The 27737-nt window shown below is 47.4% G+C and overlaps 1 protein-coding gene across 1 annotated transcript; it reads right to left on the bottom strand.

Annotated features, from left to right (window-relative positions):
* Nucleotides 1-2781: 2781 nt before the first annotated feature.
* Nucleotides 2782-27737, bottom strand: ZMAT3 (zinc finger matrin-type 3). Its single transcript, XM_006162724.3, has 6 exons — nt 27361-27737; nt 26951-27277; nt 14132-14245; nt 11228-11394; nt 11020-11120; nt 2782-9651 (listed from the first exon to the last, which is right to left on the bottom strand). The coding sequence occupies exons 2-6, from the start codon at nt 27218-27220 to the stop codon at nt 9440-9442; spliced, it is 864 nt and encodes a 287-aa protein (XP_006162786.1). The 5' UTR covers nt 27221-27277; nt 27361-27737; the 3' UTR covers nt 2782-9439.

Genomic DNA, 27737 nt, shown 5'->3' on the forward strand with positions numbered 1-27737 from the left:
GCCCCGTGGCGCGACCTTTCGGCCGCTCCCGCAGACGCCTGCCCAGGCGCATCGCCCCCTCCGAACGGGGGCGCGAACACAGTTGACCCTTGAACACCCAGGTTTAGGGGTACCGAATCCGGGTCAGAACTCTGACAGCTTCGGGTCCCCCAGAGCTTCCTGAGAGGTCCAGGTGACCAGACTTGACATCCTACACTCCTAAGCACGTCCGCATTCTTGTCAAAGGCTTTATTTTTCCATGAGAGGCACCCCAAGGGGCACTCACATGGTCCCCGGTGTCGGCTGAGCTGGGTCAGAGCACACGGGCCCTACGTGCTCCGGGAGCTTCAGAGCAAAGCCAGGACCTCCCACCGGGTAGCCATTGCCTGGCGCAGACAACTCATTTCCACAAATAAAGCGAGCGGGAATAAAGAAAGTTATTAAGAAAGTCATGCGGACCAGCAGATGGCATGATGGTTAGTCACTGGACTCCCGCACAGTCTGCCGCGGTTCAAGTCCCAGATCTAGTGGCTAAAACTCGTGCCAGGCATGTATGTATACGTGTCCAAGACCCCGACCGAGAATGGAGAAGGGACTGCAGCATGGCCATCCCTGGGGGGTGACTTCTCCTCATCCTTCTGTCTCTGTCTCCTCAGTGAGCACACATGCCCTACAGCAAAAACGGCCCTAAAAAGTCATAGGAGCAAGTCCCACGGTCTAGTGGTTGAGGACCCCACATGACCAACCACGTGGTGTGAGACCCCGACTCTGTGACCTGGAAAACATGCCAGGCATGTGTGTGTGCCCCAAGTGATGAAGGGACCGGATGGAGGATTGTGACATGACCATTTCTCACTGGGGCTCTTTCATCTTCCCCCTCTCTCCTCATCTCTGACAAATGCACATCCTGGTTTATACACAAAAGAGAAGGTCATGAGGAAGAAAGTACTTACAGTACTACATGCTATATACACACATGCTATATATACACACATGCTATATACACACATCTATGTACACACCACATCTGTGTATACACATGCTATGTATACACCACATGCTATGTATACACCACATCTATATATACACCACATGCTATGTATACACATGCTATATATACACCACATGCTATATATACACCACATGCTATGTATACACCACATCTATATATATACCACATGCTATGTATACACCACATGCTATATATGCACCACATGCTATATATACACATCTACGTATACACATCTATGTATATACCACATCTATGTATACACCACATCTATATACACACCACATGCTATGTATACACATGCTATATATACACCACATGCTATATATACACCACATGCTATATATACACATCTATGTATACACCACATGCTATATCTACACCACATGCTGCATATACACCACATGCTATATATACACAATATATATATATACACCATATGCTATATATACCATATGCTATACTGTGTGCTATATATGCCATGTGCTATATATACCATGTGCTGTATGTATACTATACGCTGCATGTATGATGTACTATATACTACACTTACACTTTCGACGTGTGTACTGAAACAAGCCCCTGTATGAGTGCACCCATGAGACCCAAACCTGTGCTGTTCAAAGGGCAAGTGAGCATACGTGTGCACATGGGCACACACACAGTTCACAGACGCACATGCCCTGCGCACAGTCACGTATATAGGGTAAGACATACCTTATGGGATTTTGTAAGTACATAACATCGCATCCTTACTATTCATATTTCACGTCCTTTACTGCTCTTCTCTTTGTGAGTCCCATTTCAACAGTTAAGGAGCGCCCTACAAATGGGGTAAAACTTGGCAGGTTGAGCCTTAACTCAGGTGACAAGTGTTAATATTAATCACAGAAAGATCCATTTCTGATCTCTTTACAATCTTCTACAATTTATAATAGATTAGGAAAGCTCCTTGGTAGCTTTCGACATGAAAAAAATCTTACAGGACAACTGAAAGCCAGCATTCGATTCTGAATAGATTTTCAACCTATGAATAAGCCTTAGAAAAGTCTAAAGGAAGAAAAGCTGAAAATCTCTAGTGGCTTAAGTTTTTGATGTCCATTATCAAGGGTTTCTTTTAAGCTAAAACTCTCTTGGAGATGATTTAATAAAACATGCGGGTGCCCTGAGTATTTGACAACACAAACTCAGCGCGATCTATTCGCTTCATTCAGAAACATTTTTTTGTGCCGACACAAGAATTTTCCCACGACCGTGAGAGTACGTGTCTTGCATCTCGATTAAACAGAACACGATGGCATTTTACAGCCTGTAATCTGCTTTTTCAAACAGCACTTGAATTCAAATGCAGTCTACAGTAAGTCAGAGCCGGAAGGACCACATCTCAGGAATACGCTGCATGTGGGAGCTGACCGTGTTTGCGTGAGTATTTCATACATGAGACTTCCAAAGATTGATGGAGATGTGTTTTGTAATCTGTGTTTATTACCAGAGGCAGGGTTACGGTCCTGACGCCGCTTTCCCTCAGAATTTGCAGGATGAAACACTCCCATGCAGCTGAGCACTCACTCCAGTCCAAGCTAACCCGGGTGCGGGGGACAGGCAGCAGGGGTCAGTTCTCTGCACATGAAAGCTGGCGGCACTCCTGTGGGCTCGAGAAGCCCGAGGTGCCGACATGGCACCGATGTGGCCTAATGGACCGGAAGCCAGTAACTGGCCATCATGTGGAAGTGCTGGCCAGGTCAGCGCACGGCCGTCCCTCGGGCTCTGCTCACAATCAAACAGTCTTCAGACAAGACTCAGAAACGGTTTTATTAAATTAAACACAAAATGCCTGTTATAATAACATCGAGCTTTTATCAGAAATCAGTACATGAGGATACACAGCCAAAAAGAACCATCAACATAAGCAGTATGAATTTTAAATAACTTTCAGATTTCTATATTCAATATGCTGGAGAAAATAAAATCAAACAGCAATTTTAATTCCACAATTCACAGTTGAGGGTTTTCATCCCATAACACACTTTTCACTTGGAAGCCCCAGAACATAGCCTCCGAAGCGGTGACCGGCACTTCGCCCAAATCACGCACACAGATCTCAAACCCTGTGGTGACGCTTGGAGGAAACTGCAGGCAACAGCCTGATCTCCTACAGGTTTGACAGCATTTCCTTAGTGATACCCTTACCAAAGATAGGTTCTAATGAAACAGCAAGAGCAGTTTTAAAAGTTTGTCATGCCATTAAAGGAAGGGTTCTAACGTCTCCCTTGGTGCCCCCACGCTGATCTCTAATTCAGAACAGCTGTGCTAACTAATGCACCGTAACAATAAGAGCAAAGCAGTTTTGCTTCTGGACCCAGAGCTGATATCCTGGAGGGGCGACGTGCTGCCGGGCAGTGCTGGCCGCTGGGAGGCAGTCTGACCATGCCAGGAATGCGTCCCAGGCAGACCCAGACCGAACCAGAGCGCCACGGCGCCCACGGACCACAGCTGACTGCCAAGACAGAGCCAACATGAAACTCTTACAAACTGACAGGTGGAAATACAAAGCCACAGAAAGCTACTTCGGTACCAAAAGAAGGCAAAACCATAACCAGCCACTCCGAAGAGGAGTGTTCCCGTAAGTGCCAGATTGGCAGAGCAGAAATAAACTGCTTCATGTGTGCTTTGCCCCAGGGTAATACCCCTCCCCTGAACACTTGGAGTTACCATCCTTAAAAAACCAGGTCATGTAGAGAGTACATCCTCATCAGTGATTCAGGGTATTTATCTTCACTAGTGGGGGGTCACTTAAGCACTTACACAGAAAAGGTTATGAGTGAATCATGAAGGTCCTTTAAATGCAAAAGAAACCTGGCCAAACCCTGCATTCTCAGTTAGTACTCCACAGAACAGGGAGGTTTCCAGCAACTGCTCTGGGCTTTAAGATCTGTGACCATGAGAATATCTTTAAGTTCAAAGAATTGTGAAATGCCGAAAAGTAAAAGCCTCATCAGTGAAAACACGTATTTTGCTTTTAAGGGCCTGAAGAAAGTGTTTGGTTATCTTAGAAACCAGGGACCTTAACAAGCAAGCAGTCTGAATCCGGAGCATTCCCGTCACTTCCATCCAGTTCTGCCCACCGCATCGTGGCCTGGACAAGTCACCTGAATGCTCCAGACTCTCCACAAATAGTAAAGGCATCCACACGGCCGTCTCGCGGTGCGGTACGAAGGCTCACAGCACCTCACTGTTAACTGCTCGTTATGGCTAGGGGAGGCCTGAGTCTTTACAGTCCTCAGGGAATTCAAACCAAATTCTACAGATGAATCAACAGCGTCCTGACCTTTCTGCTAGAGCTGTGGACAGCAGCAGTCACAGGTGGGCTCGGCCCGTTACCTTCTGGGCGGCAGCGGGAAGGTGAGAAGGTGAGAATGAGGACATGCACAGGCTGGAACGAGGCACAGCTGACTTCAGAAACCCCGAGGTACAGGCTTTGGGAGACGCTGCATAGTTCAGCAAAAACACGACGCCAGAAGAGGGGCAAAGGAGCAATCCTACCGCGAAGCTATAAGACTGATGGCCGTGACGACTTTTAAATGGCCTCCTCTGCAAACTTCGTGTGCAAAAATGTCCCCCTCTCAGCACACGGACTGGGGCCGCGGGGCCAAAGTCTACCACTTTCAGAAAGATAATATTCAAACACATACGAAGCCTAGCATCACTCACGCCACGTTTAGGGGAAGTGCACTGTCTGAAATTTCTGCTGGAATGCGTATTGTCCAACATTCGGAACGACAGAGGGATGGACAGGTGGGTAGCTACATGATAATAGAAGCATGAGAAAATGACAGCAGGCTCCAGCAGGAGGTACACTGCAAAACATTTTCAATTTTGGATGTGTTTGAAATTTTTCATTACAAAATGTTAGAAAGAATTAAGATCGTTCTATAATAAAATTAACTTACCAGTATATTTGAAGATTCTATGTACTTGGCAACTGAAAGATGTCATTGAAGTAGGAAAAATTTAGCTCTAAAAGCCCTCAAACCTGATTTGTGAACTTCATCTTTTCATGAAGGGCCGAGTTAACACAATTACTAATTGCTATGCCGGTCTCTCTAAAGGCTGTATTTGCAAATACATAATTCTGTCCTCTCTACAGCAAAGACACATGTGAGAAAGTCCCCTAAAGAGCGTTTCTAAATTTCAGTGTCCAATTGTCCTTCCACCACCCTTCCGTTCACTCAATACAAATGTAACACAGACCTCGGGGAAAAGCAGCCTGGGCTGTTACCAGCCTGAGGCCACTGGCCCCTCTTTAAGGGTGTGTGATTCCTGACCAATGATGACACATTTTATGGATATTGAGACTGCATTAAAAAAGGAAAAAAAAGGTGTAGAAGAGAATTCTACAGACCTTTGCTATTTCGAGCTCCGGTTTATGAATGGAGACTGAGGGCACTAATTCGGTCCTGGCCACCCCCCAGCTCTCTGTGGGACGCTAACACTTGCTAAAGGCACTCATACTGCAGGGCTGGAGACGCCACGGGCCGGAAGCCAGTACGCTTTTTGGTAGCTACCCAGATGGGAGTTTACAAGTGACCACCCATCAGTACGGGAAGGGAAGTCAAACACCTCATGAGAAGCTATGCGCAGCTATCTGTCCACCCAACCAGGCGGTGGGTACGGTTCACAGTCATAGGATTTCCCCTGCCAAAACACAAAAGCAACAACAAAATACTTTTTATGATCCACAGAACTCCTGGCTGGTAAGGAAAGAGCAGTCGTTAAGGTCGAGTATGTTAGGACATTACTGTCACCCGCACGACAGAGCGCTGCTGCCCTTGGCGCGAGTCTCAGCTCTGGGAGGGCACGCCCCAAGTCCTGACGCTAAGGAAACAGCAGGCGAGATTCCCGGTCTGCCACATGCAGGCCTCTTTGTAGACAATCCTGTCAAAGTCACATGTCTGCCCTGAAGCCAACAAGACCCACGTCACGTGTCATTGTCAGCCCTCCACCTGTCGATGCTCACTGTCCCAGCCAGCTCAGGAGGAACCGGGTCCTAAATGCCCCCACTAATCCTTAGAACCACCTGCAGGGAAGGCTTTAACCACACACGTGCACACACATGTGCACGCATACACATTTCTCCTTTATCCTCATGCACACGTCAACAGGCAGCTCCAAGCGAGCAGAGTTCTGCAGAGACGAGGTCAGAGACCCCGTGCTTTCTGTCAGCCTTCCGAGTCAGAGGGACTTCGGGGTGATCTCGGCCAGCTTCTTCATTCAGGCTCAGGGGTTCAAACATCCCAAATGGTTTTCAAAGTTTACCAACTAATTACAAGGGGAAGCAGTGAGGAAGACGTGGGAGACTTTTTCAGAATGAATAGTGCTAAGAAAAATGAGTCACCTTGCCAAGTCAGTGCAATGAGACACAGGGACGGACACGACCAACGGCATGCACACGCTCACAAGTGACAGGACGGGGCACGAGGTCGACACCAACGAGGACTTCCCGCACACACGGTTCTGTGACTGAGCTTTCAGAGACACTGAAGGCACACTCAGCCCAATCCTACAATTCAAACACGAACTTTCCCTCACAGCTTCTTGCGCTCAATGAAGTTTCTAGTTGCTATCTTTCAACACTGGTTTTTAATGCCAACTACACAAAGATCTTCACTGAGAAGAGACGTTGAGGCCAGTCCTCTCGGCTGCTCACCGACACCTAGTTACAAGTCCTGGCTTCCCCAGGTAAGCCTCTGCCGCTCTTGCACACAGCACATGGAAGATGCTACCAGGACTCCCGGGGCACATCACAGAGCACGGCTGGACTTCACAAAGGGAGACCCACAGGGACCGTGAGTCACAGACTCCAAAGCAACAACAGCGCACTCAGAGGGGGGACGACACCGAATTCAGAGAGTGAACACAGAAACTGACCACACACAGGAGTGGCCACCTGGGCACCTCCTGCCTGACAACTGCGGCCACCCTTTGTTCTACCCGTGAACAAGAAAATACTACAAGGGAACCACCCCGAAATGCAGCTTGTCATCATAGGGATTCGTGATGTTTCCCCAGATGTGCAGGTAACCTCTATTAATGATCCTGGAAGGTACCAACTCCCCAGAATTTGGAAATTAAGGAGCAGATTGAGTTCTTGTAGGCAATATGGTACTAAAGTGTCATACAAACAAACACATAGCTTTTTAGTGCAAAGAAATAGAGCAAGTAAGAAATAACACTATAAATCTAAGTTCTTTCTTTAAAGAAAATGCGCTTATGCATTCGTAACGTCCGTTACGGGCACTGGGAACTGGAACCCTGAATACGCAGGCCTGAGAAACATCAAGCCCTTAAGTCCACCGCTTCTCGTATGTATACAGTATAATAAAATTGTTAAGTGGGGCAGAGAGAAGGCCCCTTCCCTTAAATCTGTTTCCAAAGGAAAAACTGAGTGGAGAGCACCACTTTTACAAAATGTAACTTCATACCCACAATCTTTTAATGTTATCTGAAATAAGGTTTCACTTAAATCTTCTGTGGTGTCACATAAACCCATATATGTATGCTGTCATTAAAAATAGAGTTCTACATGTGGATGTGGGTGCATGTCTGTATGTACGTACACCCATACCTATAGAGAGAAAGAGAAAATAAGATTTTTAAGGAACCACAGAACCGAGTGGCCAGCACTATGATATCAAAATCTACCAAAAAACTGTACTTAGCAGCAAATGAGTAACCTACTGGCCAATAAAATAAACCTTAAACTCCCTCAATCAACTGTACTCTGTATATTACTGCAAAGGCTTCATAACACCTCGAAATAACAGGTCTGAGTAGAATTTCAACAGAACATTATTTCGTTCTTCTATTTCAGGGAGAAAAAAAATTACCAATGAAATATACTTTTCAATTAATCGCTACTTTAACAGAAGAAAGTAACTTGATACTATACTAGAAGTTCTAAACCAGAAGTTAATCACTAAACTGATTTTTGAATACGGGTCGAGATGGTCCAAAAATTGTTCCAAAGTAGTACAGAAAGGGGATGGTAATCTAATTTTCCTTCTCCCTCCTATTTGCTTATACAATTTTCAAGGGAAAAAAAGGAGTTTTACTTTCAATTAATAACGTAAACAGTCAAATATGAATTCATGATACTCTACATAACCCTCCTGGAGAACGTGGCTTGTCCAAAGGCGGAGGGAAGACCAGCGGTCTGACCCATGTCGGTCAGCAGGCAGGTGGGTGCAGGTGCTGAAAGGGCACAGGAGACTCCAGGAGTTAGTCTAGGCATACACCATAACTTATTTTAAAAACAAAAAGCAAGAATAATACTGTCATAATTATCACATATCAAAGTAATCTATAATATATTCTCAGTATCCTCAAGGAAGCCAAATTATGAAGAATAAAAACAAAGTTAATATATTTTTCTACTGGCAATGATGATGCCGAAATGTGATTAGCTTTTTAAAAAATTTTTCTATGAAAACACCAGGTGATGGGATCTTTCAGAACAGCCAACGGACTGGCAGGACAGAGGAGACTGTAAGTTAAACAGAAGGTCCAGGTTATTTTGAAAGTCTGCCAAAACCAAATATCGAGAGCTCTGAACTAGTTAACATCGTAACAGAAGTATGTGTTACTATCAATGAAGACATAACTTTGAAAAGTCAAATACATCTTTATAGGTCCTAAACTCAGCTAAAAATATTTTTTTAATCAAATCCTTCTTAAACTCAGGTATTCGAATATAAGACTTGAAAAATTCACAGCACAGCTGGGGCAGGAAAATAAGCTTGTTAGACAAGTTGATTCAACTAAGAAAAAAATTTTGAAAGTGGAGGGAAGGAGGTGGCAATTAAATGTGTGCAATCCACAACTGGGAGCGACGGCCAGCTGCCTGGAAGCACAGGCGTGTACTGAGCTGAGTTCCAGGAGACCTGCATCTCAGCGCTGGGTGTAACAGGGAAATCCTGCCCGAGCAGGCCCTGAGGCAGCTGGGACCCAGTACCCACTGACCATGCTCCACCGGGGGACCCAGTGAAGCCTTGGGAAACGGAAGCCTCTGCTTACCTGTTTCAAAGGCGATCTGAAGTAAGAACACAATGCAACTCTTTATTTAACAGTACATAAAATTAAAATTGCAAAAGAAAATGAAACTTTTGAACAGTCACGGGTCTAACGGATCAGGCTACTGGTCGACGGAACTTAGCCAAGACAAGACTTCGCTCTTGTCGGGTAGACAGGTCATAGGCTCTACGCAGCTGGACGGTCCCCGACAAGCTTTCTGACCTGGGCAGCACATTCCCCTCCCCGGTTCCGACAGCTCGCGGTGCCACTGCAGGGCACAGGTGGGACATTAAGCAGAGGAATGTATCGTATCGAAGGACCACAGAGCAGGCGGGGTGACAGGCAGACACCAGGCAGGACGCTGCTCGAGTGCGGCCGTGACTACACGTAGCCCAGGTTCTCCATCTCGCTCCGGTACCGCTGCTCTGACACCTTACTCTTGTGTTGCTTGCTCTCCAAGTGCTGCCGGAACTCCGCCTCCTCACCAGCCCCGACGTTGCACATGGAGCAGTAGAACTGGCCACTGGGGGTCACGCACATGGCCAGGTCGCGCGGGATTCTCTGCCGGGAGCGAGGGCTGAAGTAAGGACCCGCTGGAGGGAGAGAAGGAAAGGCATTCAAGCGTACCGAGAGTGACAGAACCGCCCTGTCACACCAGACTCAAAGGACAAGACGCGAGGGCGCTTAGCCTGAGGGTGAAGGTAATGAATGTTTAAAATTACAAGTTCATACATGTTCAATCTAAAAGAACAAAATGATTCCACAACTAGGTTACTGTAGAGCAAAATATTATCTTTAAATGATCATCTCACTAAAAAGTAAATACAATTTTTAAGGCACTTTAATTTCTAAGCTTCATATCAAAAGTCTTATAATTATGCTAACCTTTTGATCCAAGAACTATGCTTAAAAAAAAATGTATTGAGGATTTTTGCTCAGAGATTTACCAACAAAGACATTGATCTCAGCAATGTTTGTAAAAGCAAGTGAGCATGCCGGACGCTGACAGAGGTGGGAGCTGAGGGACCACTCAGGCCTGCTCTCCCTGCAAGGCGAACAGAGGAGGCAGGACACATTCCTATTAACTAATGGTTCAGGTGGCGTGGTGGCTAAGGGCACTGGACTTCCACATGGCCGACCACGGTTCGAGTCCTGGACCTGGTGGTTTGCTTTCTTGCCTTCTCAATTTCTCTCTCTCTAGCTCTTACTCTCTGTCTCTCTCTGATCAAATTAAAAATAAATAAATAAAGTTAAATAATTTATTTATAAAATAATTCTTAAAGGAAAAAAAAGGGGGGGTGGTTCTAGGCCCAGCCCAGGACCTGCGTTTGGTCGTCCACACGACCCACAGGGGCCAGGTGGGTACGTGCAGCGTGGGCTAGCTACCTGGAGGCTAGGCCACAACATCCGTCTCTCTCTCTTTCTCTCTTTCTTTCTCCCTCATTTCAAAGCAGAAGAAAAAAAAAAAGGCCTAGTTCTAAATTGGATGTGTACATCAGAATTACCAAAGCAGCATTCTCAAAACACACACGTGTCTGGGTTCCACTGGGCATCGGCTGACTGGAAGTCTCCCGGTCACGGTGCAGGGTGTGCGTTCTGTGAGCCCCGGTGAGTCCAGCTCACGACCCCGCTATTCCCACTGCTCTGCTCTTTTCTACTCCCCCAAGCAATGGAGCTGCACGTGGAGCAGCTTTAAACCAACTAGCCCGTGTTCACAACACGCTTTACACTCGTCAGCTGAAACACCAGAGGAAACAGACCCTAAAACACAGACTGATTAAAACCAAACCAAAAGAAATACACCAGACAGAAGACAAGCACACAAGACCTGAAATAAGCACCGCCCAGAAAGCCACGGAACGGATGCAGGACGATGACTAACGCTGACTTCTCGGGGCTCCCTGGCACCTCGGAGTGGGTAACCAGGCCCAGGTGCAGATGGAGCCGAGGGCTGTGCGTACCTGAGTTACTCTGCACCGTGTACATATTCCTCCTGTTAGGCATCATCTTAAATTCATTCCCTTCTTTCCGGGCCCGCCGTGGGCCCACCTCTGAGGAGTCCCTGGAGAAGAGATTTAAAGAGTAAGACTCAACGAGGACCCCTTTCAACCCTTCTCCGCAGTTGGCCTCCCAGAACACCCTGGCCCCAGAGAAGACGGCAATACCTACGGGAACGAGTTACTCTGAGCTTCCGCCAACCGCAGCCGCTTGGCGTGATTCTTGCCTTGGTAGTGAGCCTGAGCCACGGCCGGGGAGCTGAAGGAGGCGTCACAGAGCTTGCAGTAGTCGTTCTCCGTGGCCAGGATCACTCTGCCGCCCGGCTTACAGGAGCCCGCCTGGCACCAGGGACACGCAAAGAACAAGGTTAAAAAGTGGGGTTATTCCTCCCGTCTCCTTGCAGCGGCCTCTGCGGGTGAGAAACAAGCAGATGGCCACAGGACCCGGCTGTCTAAGGAAAGGAAACGATTCATTCCAGGGAGAAGGAGGAGAAACAGGCGGGGAGACACTTGACCACGGTTTTACATTATCATCACTTATAACTGAATGCCTCCTTGCTCCACTGAAGAAATTTGTAAATGAGTTCAATACGCAGCATGAAAGATTTAGAGCAGTCAAGAACAGGTGAGGCCTGAACGCTCAGTCCCAGAGCAGGCACTTACTGAAGACCCACGGGCCTGCTGCCTGCTCTGCTCTAGACAGGGCCCACAGCCATGTCTCTAACCAAGAGCCCGGTCCCCAAAGAGTCTGCCCACCAGCTCTCGTACAAATAACCGGGGAACTACGAGCAGACCTACACTATACCCAGCATGGGGACAGTCTGCCAAGGACGGCAAACCCAAGACTGCCTGGACGGTCATGGGCACTTGGTCAAGACTGATAGGTTAGCTGAAGCTTTGTTAAAGGAGAATCATATACAGGGTAAAGATTCTGGAAAACAAAACCAGGGACAGCTGAAGAAAGCAGCACTGTTCCACTGGAAATGGGAAGATTTTCTGGAGACAGGATAGCTATCTTCAAAAACCCCAAAGGGCTGCTCTGTGAAAGGCTTGGGCTGTTTCCCCAGAGGGTGAGGACGCCCACCCGGTTCTACAGAGCCTTCGGAAACCCGTCCCGTGAAGGCTGGTACCTTCCTCTCTCTGATTCCACTTTTCATGTATCTATTTTCCTCACAAATCCGAGGGTGGAGAAACAGCTGGAATTGCTGGCCATCCTTTCAGTTCTAAAACACACTCAGGGAAGTAAAATTAGGCCATGGTGGTTAGGAAAGAGGTCTAAGCGCAAAAGAAATCCTTGTTCCACCACTCTGCAAAATGCTTAAACCACGGAAATTCCCTTAGCTTCCCTGAGCTTCTAGCAAACTTCAGTGTGGTGCTGGTACTGACCCATAACTAAGCTTTAGGCAACGAGGCCGACACCTCTGAGCATTAAATGAAGTTGGGCCAGGACCAGAATGGAGCAAGTGACACACTGACTTGCCTTGGGGACAGAACATCAAAACATTCCAGTAACCAAGATAAATATTTTAATAAAATTTGTAAATACTAATACCATTTAATCAAAAAAAAAAGATGCACAAAATTTCAGAATTTTAAATACAGACAGGATCAGGCTGTAGCCGTGTCATGCCAATATACTGCAACCTGAGGCAACAGAAAAATAAGAAATCCCGGGCCAGCAGGCGATAGAGTGGTTAAGGAGCTGGATTCCCATGTAGCCGACCACAGTTCAAGTTCTAGACCCAGTGGCTTGAAACTCGGTCCGGGTGCATGTGTGTGCATGCCCAAAACTGCGAAAGGAGAAGGGACTGTGGTGTAGCCATCCCCCCAAGGAGTAATTTTTCACTTCCTGTCTCTCTGTCTCTCCACCAAGTGCACGCACCCTGTAGTGAAAATCTCTCTCTGAGGAAAAAAAAAAAAAAACAAAACAAAAAAAAAAAAAAGAGACCAGCAGATGGCATAATGGCTATGTCGCTGGACTCCCACATAATCAACCGCAGTTCAAGTCCTGGACCCGGAGGCTTTAAACTCATATCAGGCATGTGTTCATACATGCCCAAAATCCTGAGAGGAGAAGGGAGAAGAAATTGCAACTTGGCCATCCTCCCTGGGAGGTAATTTCTTGCTTTCTGTCTCTCTGTCTCTCCACCAAGTGTACGCACCCTGTAGTGAAAATCTCTCTCTGAGGAAAAAAAAAAAAAAAAAAAACAAGACGAAAAATAAGAAATACCTATCATACATTTAACCTCTTGATGTTTTGTTCACCACTGAATTTTCTTACATCCGTCGAATCTTTAAAATACAACATTAAAATATTTACCTTGAACGCTGAGTGTTTTGGCTGCCCCTAAAGTTCTGCATCTAAGTCAAGTACCCCTCTGCCCCACCCTAGTCACAGCCTTCAATAAAACACCATTAGACGCATATTAGCCTGAGCCAGGGCACTCTGCTGTCCCTATTACTCGGCCACTGCACTGTTCTGTAGACAAATAATACTTCAGAGCCAGGTGAAGAAGACGAATCTGTATGTCAGAGGCTATTAAAGCATAGGAATATCTTGCCTAAATTATTTGCTGTCTTTCAAAAAGTACAATTATCCTGTCTCTCAAGCACTTCTTGGTCTAAAGTCCAGAATGAATTAAGCTGGGTCTCTGCAGAGATAAATAGGTCAGTCTCCAGAAACTAACCTTGCAACTGGTAGACAAAGTACAACATAAACAGGATTAACCACAACAAAGAATGTTTTCCTATTTCTCCTTCTATTCATGGCTTAGCCTAGACTCAGGGCCATTTAATCCAACATTTTGAGAAAGACATCAAGACTCATGTAAGGGTACTTGTTTCAATATCCACACATCATAACCAAAGCCAAGGAGCAATCTCAGTGCCCGTGCGTTCTGGCTTGCACAGAACCCCGAGCTACGCGTGGAAGGGCTGGGAGTGCCGAGCAGAACTTCCCAGGGGTACCTGTCAGACTGACCACGCGTACTCTGGTGGATTCACGGACAGCAAATGCCGTGCGCGACCATGCGTGCCCGGTACAGCTTCCCTCACTGCCTCGCCTGCACGGTCTCACCTGTGGAGGGCCAGGAACAGGTGCGGCTGCAGGCTCCACGCTGCTCACCCTGGCGGGAGGGGGACAGCTATTCGCTGCATAGTAGTTCCGAAGTTTCTTACCATGATTTTTACCCTAGAAGCAAAAACAAAATAACAATTATGAGGAAAATTTGTGAAATCAAGCTAATCAACATACTCACTTTTTAAAAGAAAAAAATAAGCATTACTAACTTTAAATTTTATTTCTTTACATATACACAACACTGGGGTAAACAGACTACTAGCTAGATTTGATTACTGGATTCTGAAGTAAAAGTCTACTCTTAGGCTCTAATAGAATGATTAAATCTACATGGGAGGGACCAGCAGATGGCATAGTGGTTACGTTGCTGGACTCCCAGGTAGTCAACCACAGTTCGAGTCCTGGATCCGGCTCTTCACGACATATGTGTGTGCCCGAAACCCCAAGAGGAGAATGGAGGAGAGAATGCAACATGGCCATCCCCCTGGGGCTGATCTCTCACTTCCTGTCTCTCCAGGGAGTGCATGCACTATAACAAAAATCCCTCAAAAAATTTTTTTAAAAAATCTATATGGAAAAGATACGAAAACAAAGCCAAAAAATATAAATTTCCTGTATGTTTATTTCTTTTCTTTTTTTTTTTTTTTTTTTTTGGAGAGATTTTTGCTATAGGGCATGTGCACTCGCCAGAAAGACAGAGAGAGTCAGAAAGCAAGAAATCACCCCCCGGGGGATGGCCATGCCGCAATCCCTTCTCCTCCATTCTCCTCTTAGGATCTTGGGCATGCACGCACATGTGCCCAGTGTGAGTTTAAGCCACCAGGTCTGGGACTCGAACCGCAGTCGCCTACATGGGAGTCCAGCAACATAGCCCTACACCAACTGCTAGTCCCAGTTCCTGTGTGTTTCTGAGACGTGCACATTTTCCAGGAATCTTGTCCTTCCCCTGGCTGCCACCCATGTGCCACTGCATCAGGATGGCTTCAGACACTCTGAGCTAGCCTACTGTACACAGCAGTAACGGAACAGATCATTCAACTCGTTTTACAAAACAGTGCATAGAGCACCCTTCTACTCCCAAAGGGCTTCCACATACACTCGCTCATTTGCAACTCACAAAACTCCCGTTAGAGAAATGTGGTAACGTTCCCTTCAATGACAGCTGAGGAGCCACAACCCAGAGACTGTGGGCAACTTGCGCCGGACCTCTTGAGAAGACCGGCAGCGTGGCCGAAGTCCGAGCACGCCTGCGGGACCCAAAGCAAGCCCTTTCTCTAGGTGCCGGGCTGCAGGGGACACCGAAGTCTGCAGCGCGTCTGCCGTCCGGGCCGGTGGTCACGTGAGTACTTCCTGAACTGACACAGCAGCTGGCGAGGGCCACGGTCCAAACTCATTTTAAATGAGAGAGACGTGGCCGCACTGTTGATCCCGCCTCTGCCAGACACTCCCCCTCTTCTCTAGGCCGGGTCCTACAGACAGGCCAAGGAGCACACAGGGCAGGGCAGGGCCCCGGGAACCAGGCCTCGCTGCAGGAGGGGCAGGACAAAGCTTCTCCTGTTAGCAGCCATCGCCGCGCCACGCCAAGTCAGTGTCACGCCAGTGCCAGCTGGATCCCGTGAGCTGGACCCTACCGCGGACTCCGCACACGAGGAGTCCAGCTAGTACTGCTGAGGGTGGAGGCGGACCTGAGGCAATGATGCCAGCACCAGGGACAGCAGCCAGCACCGCGAAGTGGGCAGAGACCCTCCCCGTGAGCGGCTGCGCTGCAATCCCACGGGGCGTCAGGCAGGCCCACGTCAGAACCCACGCTGCCGTCGGTCCACGCACGGCCCACCCGTTACTCGATCCACCGCTGTCATCCATGCCTCTCCACACTGCACTTGTCTCGGCCACAGTTCTGTAAGCCCAGAAGCTACCCTGGCCAAAATCAGTAAAAGACAGACATCCCTGGAGGGCTCCTCTGAAGAGGGGGCCAGGCCAGCGACGCAGCGGCGGAGGGCTCTGAGGCCGCGAGAAGAAAAGCTGCATTTACAGGAAGTACCAGGAGCCCACTTAAACGGCTCGTCTCAAGAGTGCCTCACATCCTCCAAGCCGCTGGGTACGTGGGTCATCGGGGAAAGCAGGACACTTCTGCTCAGAAAAACAGGAAAATGCGGCCTGACTCTTCTGGCGACCCCACGTGTGGCCACGAAGCCGGGCAGCCTCCAAAACCCCTCGGCCGTGTGGAGACCAAGCAGCCTGCACTGAAAGACGGGCCTGTGGCGTTTCCCGAAGGGAAAGCGTGAGCGCAGAGAGCAGAAGCGATGCCGGAAGGCCGCCCTTCCTCACCTGCCTGCCCTGACGGCGCCATCCCCACGGCTGCATGGCTGGAGCCGGGAGGACCGCGGCGGCGAGGGGCCCGGCCTGTCTGCTGCCAAGGATGCCCGTCGGGGGCTTTAGGAGCCCTGCCCAGCAGCACCCCAACTCCGGGCCGCCGGGAAGGTCGGGCTGCAGAGCCTGCTCACTTGGTGACTCTGTCACTTCAGGGGCAATGACAACTGTGTTCTAGTCAGGGACAGAGGCCGCATTCAAGGCCGAGCTGCAGTTGCAGGCGTGATGTGTGAACCCTGGGTCTGGACGGGTTTCGAGCACTTGTAGATTCTGAGAGGAGCCTGTCACTCCCAGTCGCCGTGTGACCACCTCTCCCAAGGCTCAGAGGAGCACGGACGCTACTTCTCAACCACAAGCTCCAACCTGGGAGGGACATGCCCCCGCAGCCACCTGAGCAGAAGCTGGCTGCCACACGTCCGTGCCAGAAGAGGGTAACTGTTGAGGTTGACAAAGGCGGTCTCACACGGGGGTCTGAGACCACTTCAGGTCCCCCTGTGTCCTGGAGGAAAGCCAAGGCGGGACGCTCCGGGCTGGCCACAGAGGCACTGGAAGGCCTGCTTCCATTCTAGCGTCCTATCTTGTGGAATAGATTCTGCAGTGACAGGACCAAAATGAGGTCACAGAGCAGACTGGGCACGGCAGCACGCCCTGGGTACCCCGTCGCCCACTGCCCAGATGGGACCGTCTGGCCGGGAAATGAGCTCGGGCACCCTGAAGAATCCACTAAAGGAATGGAAAACCTCTTTCATGAAATACTATCTGAAAATTTTCCAAATACAGAGAAATGAGAAATTTAGACCCAAGAAATAAAAAGGACCCCAAATAAAATCAACACGAAAAGATCTTCCCCGGGTACATCATAGCCAGATTGATAAAAATTAAAGACAAAGACAATATTCTAAAAATGGCAAGACAGAAACCTCAAGTTATAAAGGGTATCCCATTAGGCTAATGTCAGACCTCTCAACTAAAACAATGCAGACAAGGAAAGAATGTACTCAAAACAAGGGAAAATGTATTCAACCATTGGAAGAAAAACAGTATCAACCGAGAATACTATATCCAGCAAGATTATCCTTCAAATGGGAAGAAATAAAAGTATGCTCAGATAAACAAAAACTAGAGGAATTTACCAACAACAGACCAGCTCTACAGGAAGTGCTGAGGGGCGTGTGGGATCAGGATAACTAAAGAAAGACAAATAGAGACGGGGGAACAAAAAACACCGGAGAGAATGGAGAACACTCCTCAGTGTCAAGGACACAGGGAGAGATGAAGGACATACACAGTGCCAGAAGGACTTGTTCGCCAACAAGACAGAACACTGGTAAATATCTGTGCACCCACACTGCAGCACCTAAGTACATCGCAGAGAGACCGCCAGATCGAGGGGGAGACAGACTGCAACACAGCAATCGGAGGGGATCTCAACGCCCCACAGACTCCTCTGGACAGATCATCTATGGAAAAAAGAGAGGAAGAGAGAGAGAGACGATCTAGACGATACCATATATGAAATGAACTTGACATTTACAGAATGTTTCACCCAACTACCACAAACTACACTTTTCTCAACCCCACATGAAACATTTTCGAAAATTAACCACATGATAGGACACGAAACAAACCTTTACAAATTCAAAGGTATACAAAGTATATCGAGTATCTTTCCCAACCACGATGGAATCAAACTTGAAATCAATATAGAAAGAGTTCTAGGAAATTCACAAACACATGGAAACTAAACAACCTTTCTTTTTTCTTTTTTCTTTCTTTGGAGAGGTTTTTTTGCTATAGGGTGCATGCGCTCGCCAGAAAGATAGAGAGACAGAGAAACAGAACGTGAGAAATCACCCCCCGGGGGTATGGCCACGCCGCAATCCCTTCTCCTCCATTCTCCTCTCGGGATCCTGGGCATGCACGCACACACACCCAGCGTGAGTCCAAGCTACCGGGTCCGGGACCCGCAGTCGACAACGTGGGAGCCCAGCAAAACAGCCATATACACTAACTGCTGGTCCCAACAACCTACTTTCAAATGACTTCAAAACTACAGAAGAAATTAAGACTGAAACCAAAAGGTTCACAGAAACCAATGACAATGAAGAACAAGTTTATAACCTACGGGACACAGCAAAAGCAGGCAGAAGAAGGTAGCTCACAGCAAGCCGTACCCACGAGAGAAGAGCAAACAGGTGGCAAACACCCTAACGACACGACTCCGGGAACTGGGAAACGGCAAAAATCCCAAAAACACCTGGGAGAGAAGAAATAATGATTGGAGCCAAAATAAATTAAATAGATAATTAAAGAACTCTACAGAAAATAAATGAAAGCAAAAGTGGGTTCTTTGAGAAGATAAGCAAAATTGACACACCATTAGCTAGATTAATCAAGAACAGAGAAAGGAACCAGACAGATCAAATCAGCCAGGAAACAGGCGTTATTACAATGGACACAACAGAAATACAAGTATCATCGGAGGACACTATGAGCGACTACACGCCAATAAACAAGACACCTAGATGAGATGGACAGGCTTCTGGACACGATAACTTACCAAGATTGAACCAGAAGAAAGGCCGGATAGACCCATAACAGGGACTGGCAGTTAGCATAATGGCTACGTCACTGGACTCCCATGTAGCCAACCACAGTTCGAGTGCCAGACCCAGTGGCTTAAACTCACACCAGGTACGTGTGCGTGTGTGCCCAGGATCCCGAGAAGAGAATGGAGGAGAAATTTAAATTGATACCGAAATTTAAAATGATACCGAAAAATGGAAAAATACCCCATGTTCTTGGATTAGAAGAATTAATATAATCAAGATGTCAACCCTACCCAAATTAGTCTAAAATTTAATGCAATCCTGATCACACTACCAGAGATAATCCTCACAGAAACACAAAAAAAAATTCCTAAAATTTGTCTGGAAACATAAAAGGCCTCAAATCATCAAAGCAATACTGTGCAAAGAGAATAAAGTAGAAGGCATCTCACGTCCTAATCTCAAAACATATTACAAAGCTGTGATTATCAAAACAGTATGTTATTGGCACAAAACAGACAGGTAGAATGGAACAGAACTGAGAACCCAAATAATCCCCCAAAACATACAGCCAACTGATCCTTGACAAAGGGCACAAGACAATCCAGTGAGAAAAAGAAAATCTATTCACCAAATGGTGCTGGAAGAACTGGATATCAACCTGCAGAAGATTGAAACTGGATCCTTATCTCTCACCACTATCAAAAATCAGCTCAAAATAGATTGAGGATCTACTCATAAGACCTCAAACTATAAAAATACTGGTGGAACCCAGGAAAAACTCTTGGAGACCTTGGAGTAGGCAAAGACCTCTTAAAGAAGATCTCCAAAGCACAGGCAATAGTTCCAAAAACAGAAAAATGGGACTATATTAGGCTGAGAGACTTCTGCACAACCAAAGAAACAATAAGTAGAGTGAAAAGACAACCTTCTGAGTGGGAGAATATATTTATGAACTATACGTCAGAGAAAGGACTGACATCCAAAACATACAGGGAATTCAAGCAGCTTACCCAGGGGGAAAAAATTAATCCAATTAAAAGATGGGAAAATAAGCTGAATATACAATTCTCCAAAGAAGATATACAAATGGCCCAAAAGCACATGAAAATACACTCAGCATCTCTTATCATAAGGGAAATGCAAATGAAAACCACAATGAGACACCACTTAACCCCAGACAGAATGGCTAACATTAAGAAAATAAATAAATGACAAGTGCTGGCAAGTCTGTGGTGAAAAGGGAAGTCTCCTATGCTCTTGGTGGGAACCCAATTTAGTACAACCACTTTGGAGAAAGATACGGAGATTCCTCAGAAATAGAACTACCATACGGCCCAGTAATTCCTCTTAGAATGTATTTACCCAAAGGGTAGAAAACCCTCAGCTGGGGACCAGCCGGTGGCATGGTGGTTGCGGCACTGGACACTCCCACATGGCCAACCACGGAGTGCTGGGGCTGGCAGATGGCATGGTGGCTAAGGAGCTGGACTCCCATATGGTCAGCCATAGTTCAAGTCCCAGACGTGGTGGCTTGGTTTCTCAATCCCTCTCTCTCTCTCTCTCTCTGGCAAATGATTGAATGAACAAATAAATAAATATTATTAGCAAAAGAAAAAAGAAAAACCCTCAGTTGGAAAAACACTTGCACATTCATGTTTTTTGCAGCATTATTTATAATTACTAGGACATGGAATCAACCCAAATGTCCAAAAATAGATGATAGGATTGAAAAAATGTGGCATATGTACTCTATGGAATATTATTCAATCATAAAAAATGAGACCCTGACATTTGATACAAAGTAGAGGGATATGGAAGATAATGCTAAACGAAGCAAGCCAGGCTGTGAAAGACAGTCAGTGTATGTCCCTTCTCAGTATGTACTGATTGCGTGAGCTCTACTGCAGAAACTGAAAGTTTGGAAGGTACAGTAGCAGGGAGGGAACGGTAGATACTGGAGAAAGCAAGGAAAGGGGTGATACGGGGGTGGGTAAGGGAGGGAAGGGAGGGGAACAGGGGAGGAAAAAAAATACGTTTGATTGACCAAAAAATGAAAGGCTACTTGTTAATCATAATGTATATAGTAATATCTTGTCTGATATGCATGGCATTAATGCTAAAAAGCAATGCTGTACACTGTAAAGATAGAGGTACTTAAATGTAAATCAAAATTTTAAAAATTAAAAAAAGAAAGATGGCAGAGAAGGTAGAAAAAGAGAGAGAAATCACCCCATAGGGAGATGATCACAGCACCCTTTTCCTCCACGCTCCTCAGGATTTGGGGCATGCATGTGCACACAGCCAGAGTGGTTTTCAGGCTGCTGGGTCGAGGACTTGAACCACTCAGTCAGACCATGCAGTCGCCATGTGGGATCCAACTGCCCTAACTACCACCCCACCTGGCTGCCCAAGGATTTTTACTTTTTAAGCTAGATGACAAATATATTGGGTCATCGGAAAAGTCATGACATGTTTTTGCATAGAAAATCATTGAAAAATATATCAAGACTTTTCCGTTGACCGAATAAATGTTCAACTTTTTGGTACACACTTTTATGTCTGAAGGATTTCACAGTAATTCAAAACAACAACACTGAAAAAGTGACTAGTACAAGGTCAAAGCTATTGTGAGTTAAGTAAAGACAAAGAAATGATGCTTGGGCCCACCCTGGTGGCAGGGTCAGCAGCAAAAGGAACTGCAGTGCTGGAATCCCTACAGCCAACCATGGTTCGGATCCCTCGGCAGTTTGAGAACACACCGACACGTGCACATGTGCTCGCATCCCACGACCCTGACCAGGTGGAACCCCAGGGAAAGGGGGTTTCCTGAGGCCCTGCCAAAGGGGTCTGTCTGTCACCCTCTCTCACTACCATGAATTAAAAAATATAAGAACTTTAAAAAAAAAAAAAGAAAGAAAGAACTTAGCATGGTGGTTCAGGAGGCTTGATGCCACATGGCTGGCTGCATGATTTGAGCCCCAGATCCTGCAGCTAGAAAACAATGCCAGGCACGTCAAAATCCCAAGAGGAGAATGAGGGAGAAGGGACTTCAACACAGGCACGCCTCCGGGTGTGCTCTCTCACCTTCCCTGCCTCTCTCTGTCTCTCTCTGGCAACGCACACTTGCCCTGTAGCAAACTAAAATGTAATCAAGAGGTGATGCTTGGATTTAAAAAGAGGTCAAGACTGGCCTTACTAAGAATCATTTTAGCAGAACAGTAAGAGAGAGTCATGAGGCGTAGTGTAAGGAGACGGTGAGAGGCGTGGAGACAGAAGCAGCCAGTACAAGAAATGACGTAGGGGCCAGTAGGTGGCCTGGTGGTGAAGATGCTGGATTCCCACATGGCTGACCACAGTTCGAGTCCCAGACCTAGTAACTTGGAAATCACACTGGGCACATGTGTGTGTGCCCAAAATCCCAAGAGGAGAATGGGAGAAGGGTTTGTGCTGTGACCATCCCCTCTGTGGGGTAATGTCTTGCTTTCGCTGTCTCTGTCTCTCTCCAGCAAGTGCATGCCCCCCATAGCAAAAAAAATAGAGAAAAAAGGAACTATATACAGTTTTACTGTATAAGGAGCAGGAAATGAGACACAGTTACAGGAAGAAATGGGATCAATGTAAGTTTTAAAAGATGGATTTTACTTAGGCTTATTTGCATAACGAAAGGGAAGAGTCACTAAGAAACAACAGCATGGGTGATGCCAGCAGTCGCATGGTTCCAAACCACAGTCCCTGAAAAGGCAGGGAGTAAAATATTTGTCTAAGAGCTTTAGACAGCGAGATAATGGGGGCCTCGATATAGTCTCGTATTCTTCATATATTCTCTACAAATAAGGCAGAACAGTAAGAAAAACAAGCAAAACTACACAGAAACCATGCCCTTTATAAAACTGGAACCACAGGATGCCCAGATATCAAAAAGCACCCGTGAGCAATCACTCATGCTCCTAACAGCCTTCACAGTGAGAAAGGGCAGCCTGACCGATGAGAGCGGGGCTGAGCCGGCCTCCGGCCTTCAACACCTAAACCATGGCCAGACGAAGACCTGAGTTTGAAAGTGCTACAGCATGCCCTGTGGGAACACTTACTGGTGAAAGGAGTTTAAATGCACACGATTTGAAGTGTTATCTTACCGATTTGAAGTGTTATCTTACCGGAGGTTTATGAAAAAGAAAAAGTGTGTGGGGGGTGGAAGGAGGCATCTTTTGGCAACTGGGAGGTTAACAGAAAATGAAGCAAAGTAGCAAAAGTTAATATACCAGAAGAAAAGAAAAACAAGCACTTTCCGCTCAGCCGACACCCAACGTTGTAAGTCCTTTGGAGGAACCTACTAGAGCCTCACCCACTAAGAAATGACTGGGGAAACTTCAGCACAAGCTTGGTGTGAGTGAGTGTCCCCAGGTATGCCATGCGACTGCAGATCAAAGACCAAGCCAGAGGCCCGGGGGAGGGCGAAGGGTGAAAGTTAAACGGGACAAAGGAGGACAGACCAACGACACAGTGGGGAGACAGCAGACAGGAACCAGTGAAGTCTCAGCAGCGGCAACACTGAGAGCCCATCACAGACTGCAGGCGGGGCCGGGGTAGCAGGGTGGTTAAGGCACTTTTCTGTTACATTTCTAATTTGCTATTCCTTACCTAGTTTCATCACCTTCCATCAAACTGAACCCTCTCCACACACAACTAGAAGCATCTATTGAGGTTTTAGAGTCACAAAGTGGTATTGGGGGAAAATGATGCAGATGTATGTATGATCCATGTAAAAACATATTAAATTACTCCCTTCCCAAGAACTGCCCCTCATCAAAGTAAACAACTCTTCTTTAAAAGGTAAGTACTGGGAGGCAGGACCATGCAGCAGCAGGTGTAACACTGCCCGGCAAGCCCACACTGGGAGGCTCCTGTGCGGGTCCAGAGACCACCCTGAGTCCACCCGGCTCAGGACACCTAGGACGCCAGGTCCGGCTGAGAGTGGGGGCTGGCATCGGGACCTGTGGGGTGCTGTCTGTCTCATCTTTCTCTCTTGCTCATAGAAGAAATAAACGAAAGTAAACTTTAAAAAAAAGAAAAGGTAATTATACACATGTATGGCAAAACGGGGTTTGCTCCCAAGTTAATGACTTACTAGGGGTTTATATTCAACAAAACTCAAAACTGTCGAATCAGGCTTGATTTTTCTAAATGAGTTTTAAGCTAAAAACTGAGCATTCCACAGAAACAAACGAAGAAAGCTAGCGTGAGTCTTGGGTTTGAGATGAATCACCCCAACACACTCCGCCTGGTGGTAAAAGGGGCGAAGACAGTGCCTGTACCAGCCACCGTACAGAGGGGTGCGAGGGGGTAGGAAAGAGGAGGAAACGTACAATGAAATTAGAAAGGATCCAGGATGGCATGCACCCAGATCCAAACGACATTACTAACTCGCCCTCCGCACCTGCGGGCAAAATCGCACAGGCAGCAACCACAGGGAAACAGCTCCACCTCCCCGAGTTCCCGAAGAACGAATACTTCTGTTACGCAGTCACAAGGTGAGCAGTGCCAGTCTTCGGGACCAAAACAAAACAGAAACGCCTGACGTCCATAATAAGCAAAAACTGTAAGCTGGGACCAGCAGGTGGAGCAATGGCGACATTGCTGGACCCCACATAGTCCACTGCAGTTCCAGTCCCAGACCCAATGGCTTAAAACTCACGCCAGGTGTTTGTGTGTGTGCTGCCCAAAATCCGGAGAGGAGAGAGGAATGGAGGAGAAGGAACTGTGGCATGGCCATCCCCCAGGAGATGATTTCTCGCTTTCCGGCTCTCTGTCCCTCCAGTGAGCACATGCACCCTATACCAAAATCTCTCTAGAATAAAAAACTGTACATTGGAGAAAGTTATAAAGAAACAACAGAAGAAACACTTTTATAATAAATAGCTGTCCTTCCTACTGCCTTACTGGAGGTAGCCACATGGGTAATAAACAGACCAGCGCCACCCAGAGGGCAGCCCCCACTCAGTGAGTCTAGCCTGGATTATTCCCCAGGTCTCTTTTCTCCAAAAATGGAAATTATGTCATTTAATACAGATAACAGTCTAAAATGAAAATACTGTACCCTCTCTCTCTAACCAAAATTTAGTTTTCCATTTCTTATTAGGTAATAATACACTTTAAAATGGTTCTTTCCACTAGGTATTCTAGATGGAGGTAAAAGTTCTAAATATTAAAAATAAAGGGAACCAGCAGTTAGCGTAATGGCTATGTCGCTGGACTCCCACGTAGTCGACCGAGGTTCGTGTCCCGGACCCGGTGGCTTAAAACTCACGCCGGGCGCGTGTGCGTGCGTGCCCAAGATCCCGAGAGGAGAATGGAGGAGAAGGGATTGCGGCGTGACCATCCCCCCTGGGGGGTGATTTCTCGCTTTCTGTCTCTATGTCTCTCTCTGTCTGGTGAGTGCACGCGCCCTACAGTGAAAATCTCTAAAAAAAAAAAAAAAAGAACTCACAAACTATGCCAGATAAGTGAGTTTTTAAAAAATAAAATAAACACAGGGGTCCAACAGATGGCATGGTGGCTAGGCACTGGATTCCCACATGGCCGACTGCACCTCAAGTCCCAGACCCAGCAGCTGGGAAGATGCACTGAGCACATGTGAGTGCACGCCCAAAATCCCAGAGGAGAATGGAGAAGAAAGGCAGCCTGGCCCTGCCCTAGGGGAGATTTCTCTCTTGCCCTCCCTCCCTCTCTCCCTCTCCAGGCCTGGCAAGTGCACGCACCCTACGGCAAAAACCTTAATAAATCAATAAAGGGGCCAGCTGGCGGCACAGTGATAATGCAACTGGACAGAAAGAGAAGTCCCAGGACCTCACTAGCACGCTGGGTCGGCACACACGTGCACACACGTGCACACAGCGTGATCTGGTGGGCTCGGTTTTAGCAGCATGGACACTCTATTGGGGGTGCTGTTCTCTTTTCATCAGAGAAAAAAATAAACTTAAAAAATAATAAAAATAAATAAACTTCAGTACAAGCTAATGGAAGTCGGAGTCAGCTTATTTAGAACGTAAGAGAGGGCTCGACATCCCAACGTCAATTCATTCACTAGGAAACACTAACCTGTTGTTTTCCTCAGTCCTGACAGGCTACGTGGAAAGAGAGGTCGAAAATAAAACCCGTGAAAGCCGTACACCGAGATGACCCCCAAATGACGCAAATTTTAGTAGCCTCGACAATTTTACACTGAATTCAACTTGGTACGGCTCGTGGCAAACACCTCTTCTCCTTAGGACCACGGATGCGAACACCAGCAGGTCTGTGTCTGCCTTCCAAGTCGGGTAAGCTATCTGCAGCCACACAGCTAAGTGCAGTAGGTGAAGACTCACTCTATGAAAAGTGATAAAGTGATACTTGGGGACCAGCAGGTGGCATGGTGGTTAAGGTGCTGGACACTCCCACATGGCAGACCACGGTTCGAGTCCTAAACCTGGTAGCTTGCTTTTTTACTTTCTCTTTTTCTCTCTCTCTCTGGTCAAATTAAAATAAATGAATGAATAAAATTAAATTTTAAAAAAAGTTTTAAAAAAGTGATACTTTTTTCTTTTCGATTTTTGCCATAGGGCATGTACATCCATAGGAGAGAGAGAGAGGGGGAAAGTGGAGAAATCACCCCGGGGGGAATGGTCACACCTCAATTCCTTCATTCTCTCAGGTTCTGGATGCTCGGGGAGCTGGCCATGTGGGATCCAGCACCCTAAATGTCAGCTGCCTGACATTAGAAACATCTTTTTAGTCAAAGAAATGAATACTTAGTTGTTCTCCAAGCCATCTGGATCCACCAAGCGAAACCGGTTACCCCTGGAGGCAGCTGTGGGCTCTGCGGCCGCAGCTCGCCCCTGCACGCCCACCCTGCTCTTACCTGGTAATGAGCCCGGGCCTGCTGGGCGGAGTTCAGGGTGACGCTGCAGAGCCTGCAGTACAGAGGTTTGCACAGCCCCTCCAGCGCAGGGTCCGGCTCCCCCTCCTTGGCTAGCTCTTCGTCCCCGGCCAGGGCCGAGGGAGCCTCTGGCCCAAAAGGCTTCTGCGGCGGAAGCTGCAAGGACCCTGTAGACCTGGCTGCCACGGCCATAGGAGGAGAGGACACGGGCCGCTTAGGCGGAGGACGCCCGGCAGGTGCCAAGAGGATCATTGGGTAGGAAAGCCTTGGGCATAATCCAGCGGGCGCTGAGACGCCGAGGTTTCAAATCTGAAGTGACAGCAAAAAACACTACTTTTAAAAGGGAGACCTCAGGAATATGGTGCCGGCACTCTCCTCTTCTCCAAACGCACCTTGGGCGGCTCTCCTTGTGCCTCGGCCGCCCCGTCTGCTAATTCCCACTGACATCTGCTCCACCACAGAACAGCTTCACAGACCTGGCCTCGGTCATCCGCCCGCTCCAGCCGCCCCCCCTCTGGCCCATGAGCATTAAAAGCACCGCACCCAGGGCTAAATAGATCAAGCGTGCATGGCTGAAGTGGACCGCGCAGGTCCCCTAGTCCGGACCCTCCCTCAGGCATGCTGACCCGGGGATGGGCTGGTGAGCCTCACACAGGGACGGAGCGTCACCAGCTGAGACTCTCAGCAACGCCTTCTTTTCCACCCAGGTGATGTCAAGAGTGCAAAGGAGTCAACTCAGAATCCTTAAAGCACTTCTAGAAGTAACTAA

The sequence above is a fragment of the Tupaia chinensis genome, unplaced genomic scaffold (assembly GCF_000334495.1).
Source record: "Tupaia chinensis unplaced genomic scaffold, TupChi_1.0 Scaffold140400_1, whole genome shotgun sequence".
In the NCBI taxonomy this organism is placed as follows: Eukaryota; Metazoa; Chordata; class Mammalia; order Scandentia; family Tupaiidae; genus Tupaia; species Tupaia belangeri.

Excerpts from the sequence above, each read along its gene's own strand:
- ZMAT3 (XM_006162724.3), bottom strand. The coding sequence starts at position 27,220 with ATGATCCTCTTGGCACCTGCCGGGCGTCCTCCGCCTAAGCGGCCCGTG. Across the intron at positions 14,246-26,950 it reads AGGCCCGGGCTCATTACCAG|GGTAAAAATCATGGTAAGAA; the intron begins GTAAGAGCAGGG and ends TTTTGCTTCTAG. Across the intron at positions 11,395-14,131 it reads CTGTTCCTGGCCCTCCACAG|GCGGGCTCCTGTAAGCCGGG; the intron begins GTGAGACCGTGC and ends CCCTGGTGCCAG.